Here is a 25,698-nt window from a genome sequence, read left to right as displayed (position 1 = left end):
TATGTTATCTTGCGCACAGAGATATATGCGCCATTTTTAACTTTATGCATCATTGTAACTCTGACGTCATAAGCGCTTAGTGAAAGTTACAAGAAAATTTACAAGAAAAGATACAAGAGTTTTCAGAATACTGATTTTATTGTAACTCTAAAGATGCAAGAATATTTATCAAAGACAATTTTCAGAATACGGCCCCAGGAGCTCCGTGCTTGTGTCATATATGTACCTATTTACATATGCGAGATGTAATGCTTGCTATATTGGTCAAACCAAGCGTCACTTTATGACACGAGTACATGAACACCTGGGGAAGAATAAAAACTCCTATGTTTGGAAACACTTATAATCGTCACCCAAATGCCTGTCAGATTCCAATATTCATTGTTTAAAAATTCTCGATACTGCCCAAATAGACTTTCAGCTTAAAATCAAATGAGGGCTTTTCATCAAATGAAGAAAGCCCCAACTCCACCAACAGGTGTACAATTATCAAATAATGCTTTCTGTTTAATCTACCCATCCAAACTTACCTATCACTGACATAATTTTTACTTTCACTCTTTTTTTAAATTCACCCTGTTCCACATACCGTTGTATTTTGAAATTACATTCTTGAAATTACCTTGAGATCCCAAATACCAGTGACTCTTATTTTAGGCTGATGATGATGTGTGAACCTAGGAACATATTCCGTTTAATAAAATGTTGTGTTCTTTTCCTTAAGTTGATTAAAAGTATAAAAAAGTGTACATGTAAAAAGATACTATTTAGAAATGCCTCAAAAAATAAAAATGAGTATGACATAGGTTAAGAAAAGTATTCAAAAGAAAATATAAGATAAACATTGACTGAAATTAAAAAATTAAAATTAATTCCTTATCATGCCCGAAAAAACTGCTAAAACATTTCAACTATCAATTTCATTTAAAAAAAAACACTCATAACAAGTTAATATGTAAAGGTAGCAAACCTGACTCTAAGTATGTAGCTACTTCATCTGCTTCCAATCTGCAAATACAAGGCCATGATGACTTATTTGATAATAATATCAATGGGTATTTTTAAAATGCCATTTACAGGTATCTAGCAACAATCAAGATTACCCTGGTTTTAGCCCCGGGGGGGGGGGGGGGGGGGGGCACTCAGTATATAATGCATAGTGGGTATGTGCCGCGGAGGGGACCCCCATTTTTACACTCAATTTCCGTTCCAAGGCATATCATTTTTTGGCTTATTGAGAAAAAGAACAAAGAAAGCCGCTCCAAAGCATAGCATTTTCTTCTTATCGGGAAAAAAAAGAAATAAATCCGCTCCAAGGCTTCGCATATTTTCCGTTACGCCGTTCCGGTCGCATTGTTCTGCTACAATGAGCCGCAAGATTAGTGAAAAGCGGCCGCAGAGCGCTGTCCGACCATCGCCTCTGCGCTAGCGCACCCGGCGCCCGTGCCGCTGGGCTAGCTGCATGCACGTTCCATAGGGATGCATACGCACTCACACGCAGGGACCCGTTCCAAGGACCCCCGTTTTCACAAACATTTGTAGTTCCAAAGCCCGTTCCGAGGACCCTCCTTTCTACAATAAGCCCGCTCCAAGGCCCCCGTTTTTTGTCTTGCCCGCGGCACATACCCACTACTTTTTTGGTCGAGTGCCCCCCCCCCCCCCCCCCCCCCGGGTTTTAGCTCAAGCTCATGATATCAACGCTCAGGTAACCAATCACCTAACCTGGATTTCAATTAAGCAGAACATTAAATGGATCAATTTCTTACTGAAGGAAAACGCAGCATACTGTTGCCGTGTAATCCAATGTGAAATCAGAAATGGGTGTGGGGGCTCCATGACAATAGCTTCCAAACACTAGCAAACACTGGCTACATTCAAGAAGCATCATAGCTTTCCTTGCTTGTGAAATTAGCACAACATATCAAATAAAAAAACATAATGCCTAATTCCCTCAACACACATGGCCCTGCCTGACATGTTCGGCGTGGTTCCTGAACTGCACCCCTAACTTCATTTTTTTTTAGCATTCAAAGTACTTCCATTAACATGAAATCACTAGAGATCACAAAACATTTGATTTTCAAAACATAAACACGTTCAAACCAGAGTCATTTCCAAATGCTGCGACATTCATGCAGTCATGAATAAATTATGTCTGCCCTGGTATTTATCAGACATGCTATACACCTGGTTTAACTATCTATTTTTAAAGGTTGGGTAAATCAGTACCGGGGGGGGGGGGCACTCAGTATATAATGCATAGTGGGTACATGTATGTGCCGCGGAGGGGACCCCCATTTTTACACTCAAATTTCTGTTCCAAGGCATGGCATTTTTATCTTATTGGGAAATAGAACAAAGAAAGCCGCTCCAAAGCATTTTCTTCTTATCAAGAAAAAAAGAAAGAAATTCGCTCCAAAGCTTTGTAATTTTTCATTACGCCGTTCCAGCCGCATTAATCCGCTACAATGAGCTGCAATTTTGGTGAAAAGCGGCCGCAGAGCACTGTTCGACCATCGCCTCTGTGGGAGCGCACCCGGCGTCCGTGCCACTCCGCCGGGCTAGTTGCATGCACGCCCGTTCCATAGGGATGCATACGCACTCACACGCAAGCGACCCGTTCCAAGGACCCCCGTTTTCACAAACATTTGTAGTTCCGAAGCCCGCTCCAGAGTCCCCCCTTTTTTGGTCGAGTACACCCCCCCCCCCCCCCCCCCCGGAAATCAGTATTAAATTTGACATAATTAAAAGCCTAAATAACTTAGGAAAATAGATGTAAATATTTTTTAACAACTGTGACATTTATTTTGATGGAAATTTTTGCTGACTTAATTCTCATCATAAAGAAGACATAGTTAATCGGTAAAAGAAGAAATAATATTGTCGTAAAGTCAAATTGAGAACAAGATACAAGAGTTTTATTCACACAAGTTTTTGGCAGACTGCGTGGCAGTTTCCAAAAAAGTCAGTCTGCACATCTCATGATCTCATTTTTAATGAAGATTGTCAGCGACTTTATTCTGATCACAAACATGACAAAACTAATTGAGTTTGATGACTTATTTTATTAATTTAGGCTAACAACAAAATTTGCATTGGATTTTTTCATGAATTCATATCAAATGTAAACTTACATTGGATCTGACTTCTCTCCAGATATTGTTAACCTCAATCTTGTTAGGCATCTGAAAATATAAACACAATAACATTAACACGATAAAAGATGATAAAAACATTAACATGACCAAAGACACTACAAACACATGTGGCAATATACAAGATAATATGAATGCACAAAACATGAAATAAATGCATACAAACTTCATCATTTTATCATTCTTCTGATAATTTTATTATTATAATAATAAACCCTTGGATTGGGAATTTACCCAGTGTGTAAATTACATCGCTACAACTTCTCAGTAAACAAACCTTGATTAGCTGTCACATTTTAGGGATTTCAAACTCTTTACTGTTGATAAAATGAAATATAGAGAAATTGTATCTCCTCATTCTACTAGAAGTAAGAGTTCTACTTTTGGCTGATAAAAGACTTTTCTCGACTAAAAGACGTTTCTCGAGTTAGAAGGGATGTCCAAACTTTGCGTTTTTTAATTTTGTCGAACATATTTCATTTAATTAAAAGTTGATAGTCAGACAACTTAACAATGTCGGCGCTATCTCTCCGACACCAGGTCCGGCGCGAAAGTCGTCCGCTAGTTTATCCTTGACATTTTTCTTCCCATGGTCATCCTTTATTTCATACCCTGACATTGTTTACGTGATCATAAAAAAGGTTCTGACGTCCGACAACTTAACGATGTCGGCGCTATCTCTCCGACATCAGATCAGGCGCGGAGGTCGTCCGCTTATTTTATCCTTGATATTTTTCTTCCCTTGGTCATCCTTTATTTCATACCCTGACATCGTTTACATGATCATAAAATAGGTTCTGACGTCAGACAACTAAACGATGTCGGCGCTATCTCTCCGACATTAGATCCGGCGCGAAAGTCGTCCGCTAGTTTATCCTTGATATTTTTCTTCCCTTGGTCATCTTTTATTTCATACCCTGACATCGTTTACATGATCATAAAATAGGTTCTGACGTCAGACAACTTAACGATGTCGGCGCTATCTCTCCGACATCAGATCAGGCGCGGAGGTCGTCCGCTTATTTTATCCTTGATATTTTTCTTCCCTTGGTCATCTTTTATTTCATACCCTGACATCGTTTACGTGATCATAAAATAGGTTCTGACGTCAAACAACTAAACGATGTCGGCGCTATCTCTCCGACATTAGATCCGGCGCGGAGGTCGTCCGCTAGTTTATCCTTGATATTTTTCTTCCCGTGGTGATCCTTTATTTCATACCCTGACATCGTTTACGTGATCATAAAATAGGTTCTGACGTCAGACAACTTAACGATGTCAACGCTATCTCTCCCACATCAGATTAGGCGCGGAGGTTGTCCGCTTATTTTATCCTTGATGTTTTTCTTCCCGTGGTCATTTTTTATTTCATACCCTGACATCTTTTACATGATCATAAAATAGGTTCTGACGTCAGAGAGCTTGACAATTTCGGAGAAGGGGGGGGTGGCTTTGAGGCCTATATTCTATACTTCAGTTTTAAAACTGTATTTCATATCGAGAAGCATCAAGAAGAGATATGTGTATATTGTGGGAGGATAGATAATAAATCACGCAATTATATCAATATGATTATTTCCTCCATTAATTATTCAGAATTATGCTCATTGACAATCATCTTTGAATTGAATATCCTATACTGTTAAACCTTCATTTTTTATGCTGTGTCGGATCGAGAAAAAGCGAGACTCATATTTGGTTGAAAGATAATGATTACAATTTCATAATGCAAATTACATAATAAGCTCAGATATCGTTAAAAGATATAAGCCTCCGATGTCAGAGTAAGAATTTATCAATACAGCAATGTCGAATTTTAGGGGTTTTGGGGGCAATGGTTTCATTCAATAACAATCATAATTATGAAAATCACAAGGAAACATTGGTCACAATGATATGCCATTAAATAAATGAGTGATCATTATTTCCTACTCCCTCGTTATTCTCATGATCGTATACTTGTCATTATTGTGATTTATCATGCTCAAATATATTCGACCCCCCCCCCCCCTTCTACCCACTGGATTAGAAGTTCTGTTAATACCCAAACAATTCTGACCCGAATCCGCGTCAAAGGAGATTTACGTTCGCTCAAACAATAACATACACTTTGATGTCATTCATACCTTAAGAATCACTCCGGGGTTCAATCCCCGGCCGCGGCACCTATGCCCGTGAGCAAGGCATTTAATCCGCTGTGTTCTTTTATCCTGCATTCAATTAAATGAAAAAGTTATGCGCATTCTTGGTAACAAGGTTTGTGCACTTGTTGAAAAAAGGGGAAAAATCGCCTTTAGCAGTATGGTATTGTTAAAGTTTTTAAGTGTCAAGAATTTAAAAGAGCAAAGTTTACTGCAAGATTAAACGTACATTATTGTCATGACGAAATACCTCCGTTTGAGAAGGCTATACCCCAGATCGTTTTCACCAATTCTCTTCTCCAACCACTATAATCCCGAACTGCCCCCAAGCAAGAAATTTAAGTATCAAAACACCTGTTTCTTGACCTCGGTCTGAAGATAACGCGACAGCCCAGCACAGCAGGGGGTCACACACGATGGATTGCAACGTGTCTAAGAGCCTGCTATGGAGTTCCGTGTATACACGCGGTGAATGCATCGTGTGCGCAGCGCTTTAAGGGCAGTCCCTGCATGCAAAGCATAACCTAATTTTTATTCGCTTATTTTCCTTATTTCGAGGTCGATTTTCTTCGTTCGAAATTGAAAAAGGACTAATATTGGATGTCTGAATACAATATGCCTTTGAAAACGTGATTAAATATCGAAGACAATAATTTAATTCCGAAGTTCCTTCTTCAGGCAGAGAAGTCTTACGTAATAGCACAGCTGTTGTTTATCATTTCGTCCTTGGCTTTACTGGCCAGTGGAGGTGAAATTGAGACAATTGGGATTACCTGGCCAAGATGGGTTTATCGGGGCTTGGAAATGTTCAAATGAGAATGAGAGTTTCAAACGAAAAATGGGGTCTATTACCGCAGTTTGCGACCCCAACAGCGGTGAAACCCCAAACGGTGTATTTTCGTAATGTTTAGAAGTTATTTTGCGACATTTCTCGAGTCAGAAGGGATGTCTAAACTTTGATGCTACTCGATATGAAATAAATGTTTAAAACTGAAGTATTCTGTAGAAAACAACCTCAAAGCCCCCCCCCCCATCTCTCTTGCTCTTTTTCTCCATCTATTGACCCCCCCCCCCCCCTCCTCTCAAACTCCTCACTCTATTGGTGCCCAAATTTTTTCTTCTCACAGTTCAATATTTATAAACATTGCAGAAAACATGTGGTTTCATCATGGAAAAAGGTCAATCTCTCACTTCATGTCAATCAAATCCAGTTGTGGATTGCGCAAAAGAAAACAATCGTGGTGCAATCATTGAGCCTAGGTGTGCTCTGTGTGAGAATAAATAATTTCGAAAGGTATAGGTTAAAAATCATTAGAAGTATCAAATAACAATTTAATACCTTTTAGGTCAATATTCATTTTATGGCGGAGCGGATTAAAATGAAGCAAATATTTGATGTTATTGGAAGATATAATTACTAAAGGTGAACCCGAGAGGTGAATTATATTGATATGATTATGTCCATCTCGAAACATTGACGATCATCTTTGAGTTAAGTATTCTAAACTGAAATCTAATAAATGGATGAGTTTGAGAATAGGAGAGTGGGAGGAAAGTCAATAGTTGGAGAGATAGAACAAGAGAAATATATATATACACTGTATAGAGAGAGAGAGGGGGGGGAGATAGTGACTTCTGTGCCTGATGTCGGAGAGATAGCGCCAATCGACATCGTTTTCTGACGTCAGAACCTATTTTATGATCATGTAAACGATGTTAGGGTGTGAAATAAATGATTACCACGGGAAGAAAAATGTCAAGGATAAACTAGCAGACGACCTCCATGCCTGATCCGACGTCGTAGAGATAGCGCCAACATCGTGAAGTTATCTGAAGTCAGAACCTATTTTATGATCATGTAAATGATGTTAGGGTGTGAAATAAATGATACCCACGGGAAGAAAAAATATCAAGGATAAAATAGCGGACGACCACCGCGCCTGATCCGATGTCGTAGAGTTAGCGCCAACATCGTGAAGTTCTCTGATGTCAGAACCTATTTAACGATCATGTAAACGATGTCAGGGTATGAAATAAAGCATGACCATGGGAAGAAAAATGTCAAGGATGAACTAGCAGACGACCTCCATGCCTGATCCGACGTCGTAGAGATAGCGCCAACATCGTGAAGTTATCTGAAGTCAGAACCTATTTTATGATCATGTAAATGATGTTAGGGTGTGAAATAAATGATACCCACGGGAAGAAAAAATATCAAGGATAAAATAGCGGACGACCTCCGCGCCTTATCTGATGTCGTAGAGATATAGCTGACATCGTTAGTTTTCTGACGATTAACTTTTAATTAAATGAAATACGTTCGTCAAAATCAAAAAGCGCAAAGTTTGAACATCCCTTCTGACTCTAAAAATGTCTTTAAATATTGTTAGACGATTTGTAACGAATGTCAAATTTATTGACTTTCAATATAACTTATATAAAAAAAATATACATATATCGTCCGCCAAAATTAAAAAGCGCAAAGTTTGGACATCCCTTCATACACGGGAAATTACTTATCATGAGCGCAAACATCTGTAATTAATCACCTTTTAATAAAAATGGAGAAATACGTCCGTCAAAATTAAAATGTGGAAAGTTTTGACTCAGGATGTTTCTTAAAATGATCGCCAAACGATCTGAATCTCAAATCCATACATCGGCAAACTGCTTTTTTTCCCGTCACATTGATCACTTGGGGAAATCCCCCTGGACCCGGCTGTAGCTGTTTCTAGCTGAGCAGAACCATTCTCCGTTTTGAACGGAGTACTTAAGCGCTTTCTATTGACTCCTTTGTTAACAGTAATCCTCCAGTTCGGATGTATGCAGGGGGCACTACAAACCCATTCGTTATGGGGATTAGCAAGACAATAGAGCATTCAGAACGCATGCGAACTTAATTGATATTAAATCTCTTGTGCCTTACGATAAATGAAAGGTAACAGCAATTTTGTAAATATGTCATTAATTTGAGAAAACACAATTCATGATAAATATGTGTCAATTCATATAATTCAGGGTGTGTTATACCAAGATAGCTTTTGGGGCTCAAGAAAATGAAGCCTAGATTTCTGATATATATATATGTTGGAAAAACAATTTCTTCTATGAATGAAGTGTTACAAAAGAAACTTGGCTACATGCATAGAACTTTAATGTATTCCAGCATCAGTTACAACAAATTATAGAAAGAATGGTTTAACCCTAAAAAGACTGGGGTGGCTGATTCAGCCCCCCCCCCCCAAATCAACATTTTTCGCAATAAATCCGCCGCGCAAATTTTTTTGACCGTGTTGCTCACTTACTTTTTCTTTCAAGTGTCGCTCAACTTTTGAGACCAAAATCACGACCCCCGTGTACGCGATTCTGAAATTACGCAACATTTCGTAAGTACATGCAGACTTAAATTGCTGAAAAACATGAATTTGTGTACAAATCAAATGCAAATAGTGTTTTTAGCCAAAATTCATAAATGTACCATTATTTTTCCTTTTACTGATTAAAATCAATTAAGTTCATCTTGTTTATGGTCAAAATAAAGTTCCCGACAATTTACATGGAAAAAAAACAATGTCGAAAAACAAAGAAATACATACATGTAAGACATTTAGAAAACAATAAAATACATAAGAAAATAAATGTGAAGTTAAATTTTTTTTAAAGTACATTTGATCAGATTCCCACAAAGAGTTTGTGAATCAAAAATTTTCATTATAGAGGCATTATTTAGTTAATTAGAGCAAACTTTAGATTTTAAGAATAAATTTGCATAATTAATTACATGTAGTGTTATGTTGTCGTTGGGATATCTATTGCACTTTTGTTTTCAACCAGTCTTAAATGAAGACAATGCAATGCAGGATGTACAGTTCATACATTTATTGAAGATTATAAATAAGTTGATGATGATGACAATGCAGGAACATGAGTAAGTCTAATGGTGACTATACTCTGAAGATGATAAAATAAACTCTGCAGTATAAAATATAAACTCATCTTTAGCTCTATCTCTAATCTATCTGCATGCTGGAACAATCTCTAAAGTAATCTAAACTTCAATCTCCACTCTGTAATTTGACTTGGGTTCAGAAGTGAACCCCTTTTATGTTGGTCTGGTCAAGACTCTCTACAACCAAACAGGTGTTGGTCAACCTTAGACACTTGACCAAAACAATCTGTACCTCATAACTTTATTCTGAATTGGACCTTTTAGTAAGAACATGAAATGTAGTGAATAAGAAACCCATTAAATGTGTGTGCGTCAGAAGTTTAGCTGGAAGACAAATGAGTAATAATTTTTTAAGAAAGTTGGAATTGGTAAAGATATGATTTCCTGTTCTATTCCCTGTAGAAGTACATGTATTGATTACATGTAGGGGAAGGCGGGGTAAGTTGTGACACTTTTTGTGCTTTTTGCTTGTTAGAATTGATATGATTAATAATCTTGTAGAAATAAGTACCTTGCCTTAAAATTTGATTCTTCTGAAATATATTTCACCTATGTATAACTTTCTACCCCCACACTGAAAGTCATTGTCACCTTTGAAAAAAGAGATGTCAAATGGCTCAAATTGCCCCACCTGTGGGGTAAGTTGAGCCACCTTCTGGGATAAGTTGAGCCACAAAAACTATGTACAAAATGTAAGGGGGAAGAACCAGCATGTCAATTTTTTATTTGAAGTCTTTTCACTTGCTAATTCTCTATTAATACTAACATCCTCTAAAAGGAAAAGAAAAAGAACAGTTATGTAAATTTGCTCCTTTCTGCCTGCATATCGATGGCTTTTTAAGGTTTGTTTGTTTTTTACATACATTACCATAAGAATTACCATGGCTCAACTTGCCTCATTTTGGCTGGCTCAACTTACCCCAGCCCAAACTTAATGCGATAATTTCGCACCTGCAGATTTCTTATGCATCCATTATGTAAAAGACTATGACAAGAGTGAAGATCCATACCTGGACTAACAATGTTGTTCTTATGTCTTTACTATACCTGTGTGTGTAAAAAGCACTTATCTATTTCACACCCTTTTTTACTTTTTTGACTGAAATTTGTATTTTTCCCTCTAAAAAAGTACTTTTTGTTTCAAAGTTGAAAACAATATGATGGGGTTAGGGGTTATGCAATGGGTCAGCTATACATAACACCACAACAATATCTGACTCATTCATTATTGGCCTGGGGCTGGTGGCTCAACTTGCCCCTATGCTCAACTTACTCCGCCTTCTCCTTTTGGTATATTATTGAATATGTGAGATATGTCTTATCATCACATAACAGTAGCAATGAGATTTTTCGCAGAATTTGACCTTATACATGTAGTTTGTAGATTATGCCATGGGTAACGCTCATGCCAATTTTCATTGCGATCGCGCGATTGACGGCCGAGATCATAAGGGGGGCTGAATCAGCCCCCCCCCCTCCCTTCCAGTCTTCTTAGGCGTCAAAATAGCGTTAGTCTATTTAGGGTTAACACACATGAGTAATTTTCAGGAAATAGTACTGCTTATTTCTGGGATCCTTGAATACTGATATATTTTATATATACTGATTTACAAAGTACTGTTTTCAGTAACTGTTTTTCTGCTGTTGGCATTGTTAGGTTTAGATCAGTGCTTCTCAACTGATGGGCCGCGAAGCTCTCTCAGGTGGGCCGCAAGAAGCTCCAGAGGGAGAAAAAATAGGGGGAAAAACTATAGTACGACACGTTATGTCCGATCAGTCTACGTGGGTCAAACAAATCAAAGCACGATTAGGTATCATGCATGTTCCAAAGCATGCACATCCACACTATGATGGTTTCGATCTAACTTTGATGTGAACCTCATGTGCATGCATATTGTGTATGTAGTTAACTGTCGCCCATTTATCGGACATTTACGAATGCAGATTAGATCTCAATCTGTTTGTTTCGAATGTGCTTCAGATTTGTGTTCAAATTTCACGAAATATTTTTTCATCAAAATGGACCCTTTTTAAAAATTTTGGTAGGTGGGCCTCAACCAAAATCTGAGAGTCAAAGTGGTCGAGTAAAAAAAGGTTGAGAAGCGCTGATTTAGATAATACTAGTAAGACTATGGCAAGCTTTTTGACAACCCATTTGTAACAGGTCATTTCAGACGAAACATATTAATTTGTATCACATTGGTGAGAAGTTATGATTGTTTCTTTATATTCATGCTTTATACAGATTGAATAAAATTGTTCTACACAATTCCAAGTGGTTTCTCACTACAGAGGTCCTTTTTCCTTCAACAATCCACTTACGGGCAGATAATTTCATGCAAGAAAATTGAGAAATCCTGCTCAGTTCTATTTGATTAATAGAATATGAAAGCTAGTGAACACTTTTTGCGAGAGTGATCACAAATTTCCTTGTTGACCACAGTAGATTGCGAGACAAATGAATACCCTCTAGCGATTATATCAGTCCGCAATAATGAACCTATTTAGTATTAATATCAATTTAGGTCTAAACTTGGTCAGGCTCCTGTAGACAGGTTGGTGGCTTATAAAATGTGCTTAGCCGGCAAAGCAATCATATTTTTTTACATTTCCATTCACTCAAATTCAAAATGAAAAAAATAGTTCTTTCTGGCCTTTCAATAAATATCAAAGCAGCAAAATTTTAAAAGCACAAGTATAATTTGGAGCTAGTAAAGCAAAAGTGGAATTATATATTTAGAAGGTGGGAAACTTTGGCCACAAGAGTGTAACATGTAATTATTTCAACACAATGTAACAGTCTGAACACACTATTTCTTTCTCGCATTGCATACCTGTAACTTTGTGAACACACTGTGTATTTCAAATAGGACATACCTGTAACATGTAAGGATCTGTTGTATATCAGAAGAATACTTCACTAGGCTCTCCAGAGCAGATATGGCAACCTTGCGATTACTCCACTATGGAAAAAAATAAATAGCACAAGACTTCATCTTCAAATCATTTACAATAAAGTGATGTAAATTTTTCTCATTAATGCGGTCATGTTCAATATGACAAAGAACTGGAAATCAACTCACTATTGCGAAGTTTTGTCAATATCGATTGCCTTCTTTGAGAGAATGACGATCCCGAAAAAGGGGATGCCCTCATAATGTTTGAGATTGTGCAGATTCTGTCCGCACTGAACTATGTGCAGCGTGCGAAATACAGCTTGGAATCTTTTGAATTGCCTGGTCCCACGCATGTGACAATTTGAAGCGGAGGCCTCCTTTGTTGGAGATTCTGTTCCATCATTCAGCCAAAGAGGCCAGTTGATAATTGGCGAAACGTCCCAACATTGAGTTGATTAATATCTTATATTGAACAAGACTGGATGAATGAGAATTAACTCTTCATGCGTTGACCTGTTAACCCTGTGTGTTGCATTATTTTAGAAGAGAACCCTTCCACTTGGTATAATACTCTGTTATTTAGAAAGCTATAACTTTTATCTGAACATTTAGAAAGGAAATGTGAACTTGTAGTGTTTGTTTTTGGCTTTCTTGTCATGTATCAATAATACATGCTTATCAATCTACACTTTTCTGGCTGCAGTGGGCACAAGCAAAATCTATGCAAGTGATCATAATAGGATTTGCAAACTGGCGTCTGTGCGGAAGTTGGTGCATCAATTGGCCGCATCATTTCAAGAACATCAACAACTATGGACAAGAAATAACATAAAACAGCTAATATTCATCCCCACGTCATTGATAAAGGTCTGAAAAACAATTTTGTTCATGACATTATGTACATTTATATGGAGAATTTCAGTTGTTGGGGAGACAAAAATCCATGCTTATATTTTTGCTGTTATTGACATCCTATCAAATACCAGATTCTGAACTGTAAGATGCCATTTAAATTTTGGAAAGTAAATTTTCAGAGGACTCAGCTCTTCATAAAATTATAGTTAATACCCCCTGCTTTTTCTTACAAATACAAAAATATCTACGGTCTCATCATGGACAAGGAGGGGATAGTAATTAAATTCATACCTCAAATGCTAGTTGTGCTGCCAAAGAGATGAGACTGTGTATTTCCTCTATGTTTTCCTCATTATAAGAGCCAGCCTTCAACTCTGATGCAACAGATCCCAACTTCTGCAGAGCTGCTACAGCTATTGAACAGGCAAAATAAAGCATGCTATTCTTAAAAAAAGTGGGATTTTATGAGTAACTCACCAACACTTAACATGTATTTTGATATGATCTGAATAACTGCCTGTTTAATTTGTAGTCTCTTGCCTCAAAACACTCTTTTCAATAACAGCCTAGTTGTACCTTTTTATTGAGTAGCACTATTCGTCAAGTGGATGATATGCTGCCTTTTGGTTTTCATGTCGCTTTCGTTCTTGTTGCATGACACCTTTCAGCATCTCGCCTGTTTCTCTGTCGCCTACGCAGCTAGAGTTAATGATGCTCTGCTTTGCTCTTCTAAGCCAGCTTACCTTTCGCTCTTCGGTTGCACCAGCCCACGAGCGGATGATGCTCTGCTTTGATCTTCTAAGCCAGCTTACCTTTCGCTCTTCGGTTGCACCAGCCCACGAGCGGATGATGCTGTTCCCCTGTTCTTCATGCATTCAGGTCTGATATTCAACATTTTCAATTACTTCATTTTACCACCAACTTTCAACATTCTTCTCTCAACCTCTTATTCATGGTATTCAGAATAGCGAGTTACTTGCTTACCACCATTGTTATCTTCATTGTATATAGCAACCTTAAACCAAAGGAAGTAGGTGTACAGGTTGCTAGGGTCATTTCTTTCAGCTTCTCTCATAGCTTCTTCAGCCTACCAAAAAGATTAAAAGTCAAATATCAATACTTATATCTTTCCACTGTTTATCCTTAATAAGGTAGATACCTACAGTCCTTTGGAATAGAAATGTTATAAACAAACAATGGCTACCAGTGGCTACCATGTGATCCTACCAACTCAATTCTAAACAAGTGGAATGATGCTACATTACCCCTATGTCCACATTTCATTAACTACATGTATATCCATAAACTACCAAAGTTATGATGGCATTTTAACAATTACCTACAACATGGCCAATTTCACTGACCTTAAATGACCTTCAACCTTGATCATGTGAATTCAAACTCACACAGGATATTTAGTAATGCTTCATTACACTTATGTGTAAGTTTCATGAACTAGGTCTATATACTTTGTAAGTTATGATGGCCTTTCAAAAACTTAACCTTAGGTTAAGATTTTGATACCGATTCCCCTAATATGGTCTAAGTTCATTGACCCTAAATGACCTTTGATCTTGATCATGTGACCTGACACCAAGGCAGGATGTTCAATAATACTTGATTATCCTTATGGCCAAGTTTCATGAGCTAGGTCCATATACTTTCTAAGTTATGCTGTCATTTCAAAAACTTAACCTTAGGTTAAGATTTGACCTTGATGACGCCGCCGTCAGAAAAGCGGCGCCTATAGTAGCAGGCGAGACAAAACTGCTTTAAATTAATTTAAAATAAAGTGCTTTCTCTGATAAAAAAGATGAGCATTTGGATATAACATGATCGCTAAATATATTTTGAGATATTATTCATACATGTTTTGTTGAAAAAGAAAATTCCTTAAAAACCATTAAAAATCCAAAATATATGTCATATATATTAAACAATATATGGGAGAGCATTGATAACAAAACACATTATGTTATCTTTAGAAGTATTTTCATCCATTCTTATTAATATGGTTCATTATATCAAGAATATCTTGGGTAAACTTCTATTCCAACATCCGAGACACTGTTAGGTTATTAAAACAGGAAACCTCATCCACTCAAATAACTTGATGTTGATGCTTCATTTGCATCGGAACTTCTGAAATACCTTTTGATATTGTCGCAGGTTGATGTAAGAAGATGCTCTGTTGCGCTGCAGTTTAGCAATGTTTGGTTTTTCCATCTCTGCATTCTCTGTTAATAGACTCAGGGAGAAGTTGTACCATAAGATAGCTTCTGAGAAATCGCTATTCTGTGTGGAAACAATGAGGTGAGAAAAGACTGTCAGACTGATTACATACTCCTGAAGACGGACAGTCAACCTGCCCGAAACGTCGAGTCTCTCTACTACTCATCATCTCTACTCGCCGACTCAAGCCAGCATCTCCTCACTAGCTCTACTACTCAAGCTGTTCTCAACTCATCAATCTTTCCTGGTTTACAGTCCTTTTCAGGACTACTTTCAAGAAAGAATACTCTACTCTCAAATCTCCACTTTCTCGCCTATCAATTTCTTCTCTTCTCCTATCCACTGTTTCTACAACACTTCACATGGTGTACCGTAAACCACATCAGCGATTGATTACATATTACTCTTTCCTTACACAAAACTACAAAACATTTGTTAAAAATATTTTCTGAGAGGTTCTTGATGTATTTTCCTTAAATAAAGAAACATTTGTGGTCCATACTTGAATACAATACATGTTAAGTTACGAGAGCCAAGGTCAAAGCTCACAGATAATGATATTTGTCCAGTTTGTTTTCATACCTACCACATACCCAGGAGTGTACAAAGTCTCTGAATGCCCCAAACCTACAGTGTATGAATTCTAACCCATATCTTAGTAAGATGTGAAAATACTTGAAGATGTGAAAGTATAGAGGAAAATATGAAAATATTAGGAAGATATGAATATAATTTAGTAAGATACAAAAATACTTAATGACGAGGTACATGTATGAGCATATAGAGAGAAATATGAAAATAACTAATGATGTTGTGAACCTATAGGAAATATATCTTCGCAAAATGTCAAAATACTTAAAGGGATGGTCTGGGCTGGAAATATTTACATCTAAATAAAGTAAAATTCACAGAGCAAAATGCTGAAAATTTCATCAAAATCGGATGACAAATAACAAAGTTATTGCATTTTAAAGTTTATCAATATTTTGTGAAAACAGTTATATGCACATTGTCATGAATATTCATTAGGTGGGCTAATGTCACATCTCCACTATCCTTTTTCATATGTTATTACATGAAACCATAAATGTTTCATTTTTTCATACATGTGTACATGATGTGTCTCCACTACGATGAAATAAGTTGCGACAGTAAATAACTAATGTACTTAATCAGTTGTCAATTCAATTGTTTTAGTTCATGGTAGAAAATTTTTGAATAAACCTACATGTAATTTCATGTAATAAAATACAAAAGAACAAGTGGGGATATGACATCATCAGCCAACCTAATGAATATTCATAAAGACATGCCTAGAACTGTTTCACCGGAATAATGCAAATCTTTGAAATTCAATAACTTCGTTATTTGTTATCCGATTTTGATCAAATTTTCAGCATTTTGCTTTGTGAATTTTACTCTATTTATTGAGATATAAATATTTCCAGCCTGGACCATCCTTTAATGACAATGTGAACACATAGAGAATATAAAAATACTTAATGATGTTGTGAACATATAGAGGAATATATGAAAATACTTAATGATGTTGTGAACAAATACTGTATATCTTAGGGTAAGATGCGAAAATACTCAATGACAATGTGTCAGGAAAGAAATTTAATTATAGATATGTTTCAGTTAAAGTTTAAACATGTGCTAAAAATATTTACTTGGTTAAGGTTAGGGTAGGCTTATAGACAAGCATGTACATATGTTTAAAATATTTCAAAAGCAAGTGTGGAAACGTTTGATACCCCCTCCCCCTTAGAGTACAAGTGTACCAGGTTGATGTCATATTTTGTACAGGTGTTAGAAATATTTCTTATCAGGTGAAGCATTTTCATACAGGTGTCATAAATAGCCAATACAGTGCTCTAGCATTGTAGGTGTACAGATGCACAGGAAGTGTCTTTTATTAATAAGAATGTGTTGCTTTATGCACTCATCTGTTATTGAAATTCTTTGAATTACTTTATAGAAATTTTACAGTTAATCCTAGTAAGGGTAGGGTATATTAGGAGGTTAATTTCAGTAATTCAGGGAGAACCACCTACACTGTAAGCTAGAATAGACCACAGATGTTAGCATAGGCAGTCGAAGTTAAAACTGAGGGACTATGTCAGTGACGAGATAACGCCCCCAGCTGCCGCCAGTTCTCCACCGACATGATTGGTCAAAATTCATGTCGTCATTGGGGGCTCGATCTCGTCCACTAATTCGTTGAAGCCACATCTCTCTGATCTGGGGGCTACTCATCAAGGGGCAACACTGTCTGCGGAGGCCGAGTGGAAGAGCCATCGCAAGCTGCGGAGGCCAGGAACTGGACCGACCACCAGGGCCGAGTGGGGCATGTCAGGCCAGATGAGATGATCGGGGCTCGAGTCAACTATTATTGTGTTTAAGTTAAGTTATATTTTGTTATCAATATCCATGTATATTTTCATGTACAATCATTGTAAAAGAAAACAACAGAATGATTGAAAAGGTTTGATTAAATCTTTTAATAACTGTATTTATCAGTTTTACGTATTCCTTATTTGGTGTCAAGCAGCAGTAGGTAAATAATTTAAAAAGCCACTCCCACGTGACACAATGTGAACATATAGAGTAAAATACGAAAATACCAGGTGTTTATATCGTAGGAGAATATGAATTTATCTTCGTAAGATGTGAAAATACTTAATGACGATATGAACAGATAGAAGAAAATGTTAAAATACTTAATGATGTTGTGAACAAATATATCTTAGGAAGATATGAACATAAAGAGGAAAATATGAAAATACTTAATGATCTTAGAAAGATAGGAATATATCTTCATAAGATGTGAAAATACTTAATGACAATGCGGACATATAGAAGAAAATGTGTAACTAGCACATAATAATAATAATATTGCATTTATAGAGCACTTAATATCAAGATCTCTAAGCGCTTTACATTAATTAGAATACTTATTGAATTATGATGATTTTACATTCTACATTATTATGTTAACATTATATATACATTACATGACATATCATAACAAGGTATATTGAATTAAGCTACACCACACTATTAAACTACATCAAATGCAACAATGAAAACTACAAAAGTGAGAATAGATAAGTTTTGATACATTTCTTGAAATTGGCTATTGAGGTTGCTACATGTAGTTGGGAAGGTAGAGAGTTCTAGAAATGTGATGCGAGATTTGTGAAGGCACGTTCTCCATAGTACTTGGCATTGACTCTAGGAGCTCGGAGAAGGTTTAGATTGGCTGACTGGAGATTTCTGTTTGGTACATAGAAATTGATGTGGTGTGAGATGTAGGAAGGAGAGAACCATTCAATGCTTTGAAGACTAAGAGAAGGATTTTGTACTCGATATGTAGATGAATAGGAAGCAAATGGAGAGAGAGAAGGAAAGGTGTAATGTGCTCATGCTTGTGGGCTTTTACGACTATCCTTGTGACAATATTCTGAACTCGCTGAAGTTTATTTATCTCTGAGTCGGGTAAATTTCCAAGCAGTGCATTGGATGAGTCCAGCGTCGAAGTCACAAATGCATGCACAAGCATTTCTGCAGTACGCTGATCAAGATTGTAACGAATGCCTCCTATCTTCCGAAGGGCTGCCATAGCTGAACTGCACATTCTATTTACATGGGCCTTTATGGTAAAATATTCATCAATCATGGCCCCGAGGTTTCGGGCAACTGCTCTACTGGGTATCTCTTCCCCTCCTACGTGAATGTTGATATCTGGACAACACCTCGAATAGAACTTTGTGGTGAAATGTGTTACCTCTGTTTTCTCGTCATTCATAGTCGGATTGTTGTTTGCAGACCACGCTCGGATATCCGAGAGACAGTTGTTGAGTCTGGCAATGGCAGTGTCTCTCTCATCAGAATTGAAAATGTTGTAAATTTGGGTATCATCTCCGTAAAACATGGATTCCATGTTATAGGCACGGATGATGTCCTGGATTGGAGCGATATAGCGAGTGAAGAGGAGGGGGCCTATCATCGATCCCTGTGGGACTCCACATTCATCATCAACTTGTTTTGATACAGCACTTCCAATTTTTACTGTATGACTGCGGCCATTCGGATAAGATTGCAACCAGCCAAGGACACGTCCTAAAAATCCAAAGTGTTGAGATAGTCAATCAATAAGGATTGCATTAGGAGTGGGCTATACATGGGTCAAAAATACTTTTTTTGTAATTTCAATATGGCAACAGTTGTTTTTTATTCCTTGTAATGTATCTCAACATGAAATGACAATTTTTGTCTCGGGTCCGAGAAAAAAGTGTGCCTGGCCAAAATCCAAAATGGCCGCCAAAACCCCCCAAAATCAGTTTTGGCCACAACTTTTTTATTTGGTGGTCTTTTTTTCTGGTTTTGGTGTCTATTCATATGTTTTGGGGGGCAGGCAGTTTGCTTTTCCTATAATTAGTACTTATAAACCATTATTTGTAGAGTTAAAGGGATGGTCCGGGCTGAAAGTATGTATAGCTTAATAAATAGAGTAGAATTCACTGAGCAAAATGCCGAAAAATTCATCAAATTCGGATAACAAATAACTACATGTAAGTTATTGAATTTTAAAGTTTAGCAATATTTTGTGAAAACAGTCGTCATGAATATTCATTAGGTGGGCTGATGATGTCACATCTCCACTTGTTCTTTTGTATTTTGTTATATGAAATTAGGTTTATTTAAATTTTTTCCTCCAAGAACTAGAAAAATTGGATTGACAACTGATTTAGTGCATTAGATATTTATTGCTGCAACTTATTTCATTATAAGGAAGACATATTATTCACACAAGTATGAAATAATGAAAAAATTATGATTTTATGTAATAACATAAGAAAACGGAAAGTGGAGATGTGACATCATCAGCCCACCTAATGAATATTCATGACGACTGTTTTCACAAAATATTGCTAAACTTTAAACTTCAATAACTTTATTATTTGTTATCCGATTTTGATGAAATTTTCGGCATTTTGCTCAGTGATTTCTACTCTATGTATTAAGATATAAATATTTTCAGCCCGGACCATCCCTTTAAAAGGTAATATTACCAAAATTTACCAATTTTTAGAGCCTTTTTCAGCCAAAACGTGGGTTTCATCGTCCCGGGGTTCTTGGATATTAGATGATACGAGTTCAACAATAGCAAGCAAATTCATATACATGTAGCTATATTACTTTTATTCCTCTCCTTCGGGTTTTACGGATATTTGTGAAATATATCTTATTAAATACAAAAATGTAAATTATCCATTGGGGCTATACAGTATACAATGTACTGTATACTTGTACATACTGCACTGTATACACGTATGCCCATGCATTGACCACCATGACATATAACAAGGCCTGTATACATATACAAGTGGAATGCCTCTGGCCGTCTCACCTGCATCACGCGATTCAATATAGCAGCAGTGCTGATTTTGAAAACTACTATAACTCGCACAAGATGTTCAGTGATACTTGGTTACTCTTATTTCCACGTTTTACGAACTAGACCAATACACTTATAGAGATATGATGGCAATTCAACAAATACCCCCAACGTGGCCAAAGTTCTTTGACCTTACACGACCTTTGACCTTGATCACGTGAACTTAAAACTCGCACAGGATGTTCAGTGATACTTGATTACTATTATGTCCAAGTTTTATGAACTAGACCAACACACTTTCAAATTTATGGCTGTAATTCAACAAATACCCCAATTTGGCCAAAGTTCATTGACCCTAAATGACCTTTGACCTTGATCATGTGACCTGAAACTTGCACAGGATGTTCAGTAATACTTGATTACTATTATGTCCAAGTTTCATGAATCAGATCCATAAACTTTCAAAGTTATGATGGTAATTCAACAGATACCCCCAATTCGGCCAAAGTTCATTGACCCTAAATGACCTTTGACCTTGGTCATGTGACGTGAAACTCATGCAGGATGTTCAGTGATACTTGATTAACCTTATGTATAAGTTTCATGAACTAGGTCCATATATTTTCTAAGTTATGATGACATTTCAAAAACTTAACCTTAGGTTAAGATTTTGATGTTGATTCCCCAACATGGTCTAAGTTCATTGACCCTAAATGACCTTTGACCTTGGTCATGTGACATGAAACTCAGGCAGGATGTTAAGTAATACTTGATTAACCTTATGGCCAAGTTTCATGAACTAGGTCCATATACTTTCTAAGTTATGCTGTCATTTCAAAAACTTAACCTCAGGTTAAGATTTGGTGTTGACGCCGCCGTCGCCGTCGCCGTCGGAAAAGCGGCGCCTATAGTCTCACTCTGCTATGCAGGTGAGACAATAAACTATAGTGTCATAGAAATGAGCTCTTAGGTTTAGAATTAGATACACGTACCTCAGAAATGGAAGATATGTTTTGTCTAAGAAATTGAAGACATGCTTTGTCAAATATGCTAATTAAGGGTGCGTAGAGAGGTAAATTTAAATTTGATTATAATCAAACTTACCGTAAGTAACGGACTATAAACAGCACCCGTGGATTAACCGCACCCCCAACTTTGGACTAAAAAAAAAAAAAACTTTCAGAATTTGTCTATAGCATTCGATGCCTTAGCATGAATTTTGGATACGGGATTACAGGAAGGTTCAAGAAACAAAGAAATTTGCATTTTTTACAGTTGTTTTGACGGCTTCGTGCCGTCTCTCTCGTTGCGTGGTGTAAATGGTAGCTTATGAAAAGCAAACGGAAAAGAAAAAATAAGCTGGCGCGAAACGGGACTTTGGAGGGGATCGAGGGTTAAAATGAATAGCGCCAGCTTAAGTCGCACTATAACCACAATACAACGCAAGCTAGCTCAGCTAACTCAACTCTCGCGCTCGCTCAGCTGTGACATAATATTACCGAGTATGCTTGGCTTCTCTTTGAACTTAGCCAGGGAACTTCGCTCCCGGGGGGGGCACTCGACCAAAAAAGTGGTAGGGGTGTGCCGCGGGCGAGGCAAAAAACGGGGGCCTTGGAGCGGGCTTATTGTAAAAAGGAGGGTCCTCGGAACGGGCTTCGGAACTACAAATGTTTGTGAAAACGGGGGTCCTCGGAACGGATCTCCGTATCTCTGTGAGTGCGTATACATCCCTATGGAACGGGCAATCGTGCATGACGCAGCTAGCGCGGCCTCCGCCGGGTGCGCTCGCTTAGGCGATGGGCGAAAAGCGCTCTACGGCCGCTTTTCACCAAAATTGCAGCTCCTTATAGCAGATCAATGCGACCGGAACGGCGTAACGAAAAATATGCGAAGCTTTGGAACGGATTTCTTTCTTTTTTTTTCTCGATAAGAAGGAAATGATATGCCTTGGAGCGGCTTTCTTTGTTCTTTTTCTCAAAAAGACAAAAATGCTATGCCTTGGAACGGAAATTTGAGTGTAAAAATGGGGGTCCCCTCCGCGGCACATACCCACTATGCATTATATACTGAGTGCCCCCCCCGGGACTTCGCTGCTTTGAACCGAGAATAAAAGTCGAAATTTATAGTGTCATGAAGGTGGGTGCGTTTGTTATGGACACTATTTGATAAAATCGTAATAATGGCTTCTCATTACCCGCGGCTCATACCCCTCTAAGCGACATTGCCCTGGGCGGCTACGCCCGGCCACTCAATGTGTTGTGAACTGGCAGACGTCTTACATGTTCGGGAAGGGTTACGACGGGCTGGCTCAGACCCGTCACCGTGTATAAACCGCACCCCCGACTTTTGCTTCTATCCCGCCGAGAAAAAGGTGCGGTTAATAGACCGTTACTTACGGTACATAATGGCATTTACACTGTAGCTGTTCTGGGCACTGTTGCATAAAAATTTACCATTACATTAACTATGCCGTCCATTGGTAACTTGCATGGAATCCTTGATTCTGATTGGCTGTTGATCAGCATTACTATGGTAGTTACCCGACCCCATTAACATAGGCCAGTTAGACACCACAGTCCACAACTAGGTAAAAAAGAACCACCAAATGAAGAAGATTTGGCTAAAAAAGTGAAGTACATACGTATATGATATACATGTGTAGTATATGCAATTTATGTTACATCTGGTTTTATCATGTACATCAGCTGATAAGCAATCAAATTCACTATCTAATTCTAACCCACAGACCTTGTCATATGTCATGGTGGTCAATGCATGTATATATGCAGTGTGGTACTGTATGTATAGTGCATTTTATACTGTATAGCCCCTATGGATAAATGACATTTTCTTTTTATTTGATCAGATATATTTCGCAAATATCCGTAAACCCCAATTTAGAGGAATAAAAGGCTATAGCTATATAAGCTGCTTGCTACTGTTCAATTGGTATCGTCTAATATCCAAGAACTACAACACGCTGAAACCTACTTTTGTCCTGAAAAGGCTTTAAAAATGTGTAAATTAAAGTAGAATCACCTTATAACTCTACAAATAATGATTTAAAAGTACTAACAATAGGAAAAAAATTACCTTCCCCAAAAAACATATGAATAGACACCAAAACCAGAGAAGAAGACCACCAAATAAAAAAGTTGTGGCCAAAAATGTCATTTTGGGGGGTTTTGGCAGCCATTTTGGATTTTGGGCCGGCATGTCTTTTTCTCGGACCCGAGACAAAAAGTATTGTCATTTCATGTTGAGATAAGGTAAAAGGAACACAAAAAAACTTGCCACAGTAAAACCCAAAATCACCCATTTATAGCCCACTCCTAATTGCATGGTCTATAGTATCAAAAGCAGACGAATAGTCCAACAGGACTAGTATGGCTTCTTTCTTTTGATCAAGTGCTAAAAGGATATCATTCTGTATGTGGATGAGGGCTGTTTCAACGCTGTGATGTGGTCCATATGCAGATTGTGTCTCTCTTGAATCTGTGTAACGACGGCCCTTTCAGCTATCTTGCATATATAGCTGATGTTTGAAATTGACTGGTAGCTTGAGAGTTGCTCAGCAGGCAGAGAAGACTTTTTCAGTCATGGGACCATGATGGACTTCTTCATATCCAATGGTACAATACCAGACTGAAGGCTCAATTAACAATCTTTGTGACTGGAGGAACGAGTTCACGCAGGCATCTTCTAATGAGAGATGTAGGCAGAGCATCAAGGTCCTCTTGAACCAAATCAAACTCATCAAATTTCGGACCGATGGGTTTGGGAATATCGGCAGACATTTCTCTCAGCGTCCAGATGACTCTTCAGATTTCTTATCTTTTGCAAGAAGAAATCAGCAAATTTGTTTGCAAGTTCACTTGCACAGTGATGTTCCGGAAAAACAGGTTTGATATCAGGGGATGTAAGGTGATCAATGACCTGAGTCCAAAATCTTATTTTGAAAGTGATGAACTCTTGTTTCTTTCAGGAGATCATTGTAGGCCTTGCGCTCTTCAGTACTTTTCAGTTCATCTCGCAACAAAATTTAACACAATTTTAATTTTAGTCCAGTTGGAATTGTAGTGAATTATATTGGTAACATAAATTGAGGAAACAGAATTGAAATTGAAAAAATGACAGAGAAGAAGCAAATTTTTGTGATTTATGAATAAATTTCGTATAAATTAGCAAACTGGGATGCATCACACCAAAATTAGAGACAAGTCAGAATTTTTCAAAACCACTATTATTGGTGATTATTGTTCCGTTTCATTACCTTTAATATGATATATAACTCGATCCGTAAGAGTAAATGTAAATGGAGATATTAGCCTTTGAATGCGAGGAGAATTGGGCTCTTGGAAATCAAAATCGAGAGAAAACGTGTGCGAAGTTTGACTTCAGTATTTACTCTGCGCCAGGGGAAAAAAAATACTTTGTCACTGCTATGCTAACTGAAATGCCCTAGCAACCACTTGCCAAAAAGGTGAAATGATTGACCAATGATGCTTCAACCGCTGCGTTGAGAATGGTTAAATAGGGCACGTGCGATCGCGGAGAGACAACGGCGATGTTGAATTTGGTTTTAATTTCCATGATTATACCAAGGTTATAGAAACTACTTGATTATACAAGGGATTTATATCTTCGTGAAAAAAGTGAAAATGTCATGGGGGGGATTCCGATGGTTTCGTTGTGTCAACTTGCTATTTGAAAGTCAATCGCGTGTAATCTATCAAGCAAGTCTCTTAATTTTTGACCACATGGTCCAATTAAATAAATTATCCTTGTAAAATAGTTCAAGTCTTTGTTTTCTATAAATATGAACCTGTAATAATAGAGATATTTTTAAGATACGGTATAGTTTCGAAATCAACAGAAAAAAAAAAGAGTATTCATAAGAGCTTTTTATATTGCTTAGTTCGAAAAGCATTCAATAGGTCATCCTGACGATAGACACTAATCTTTCTTTTGTTCAGGGCATCTGTATCCCGCTCTTTTCGTAAGGAATTTGTTTGAGAGACCGCCATGACATTCTTTTGTTCGGGTAGCACTAAGATCAAGAACT

The 25,698-nt window shown here is 37.5% G+C and overlaps 2 protein-coding genes across 2 annotated transcripts in view; both read right to left on the bottom strand.

Moving 5' to 3' along the window:
- Positions 1 to 124: 124 nt before the first annotated feature.
- Positions 125 to 19,241, bottom strand: LOC135153849 (uncharacterized). Its single transcript, XM_064098030.1, has 7 exons — positions 18,675 to 19,241; positions 15,149 to 15,292; positions 13,982 to 14,084; positions 13,289 to 13,410; positions 12,123 to 12,208; positions 3,135 to 3,185; positions 125 to 1,008 (listed from the first exon to the last, which is right to left on the bottom strand). Exons 1-7 carry the CDS (start codon positions 19,239 to 19,241, stop codon positions 939 to 941), a joined length of 1,143 nt encoding a protein of 380 aa, XP_063954100.1. The 3' UTR covers positions 125 to 938.
- LOC129258213 (testis-expressed protein 11-like) overlaps positions 17,722 to 25,698 on the bottom strand; it is a 22,843-nt gene continuing 14,866 nt past the window's right edge. Inside the window, exon 5 of the mRNA XM_064098029.1 lies at positions 17,722 to 19,354. Within this exon, the coding sequence (XP_063954099.1) occupies positions 19,301 to 19,354 (54 nt within the window). The 3' untranslated portion in view covers positions 17,722 to 19,300. The remainder of the gene's footprint in view (positions 19,355 to 25,698) is intronic.

The sequence above is a fragment of the Lytechinus pictus genome, chromosome 4 (genome assembly GCF_037042905.1).
Source record: "Lytechinus pictus isolate F3 Inbred chromosome 4, Lp3.0, whole genome shotgun sequence".
Classification (NCBI taxonomy): Eukaryota; Metazoa; Echinodermata; class Echinoidea; order Temnopleuroida; family Toxopneustidae; genus Lytechinus; species Lytechinus pictus.
Note: the sequence above shows the minus strand (reverse complement) of the source record. Positions and strands in the feature narration are given on the sequence as shown.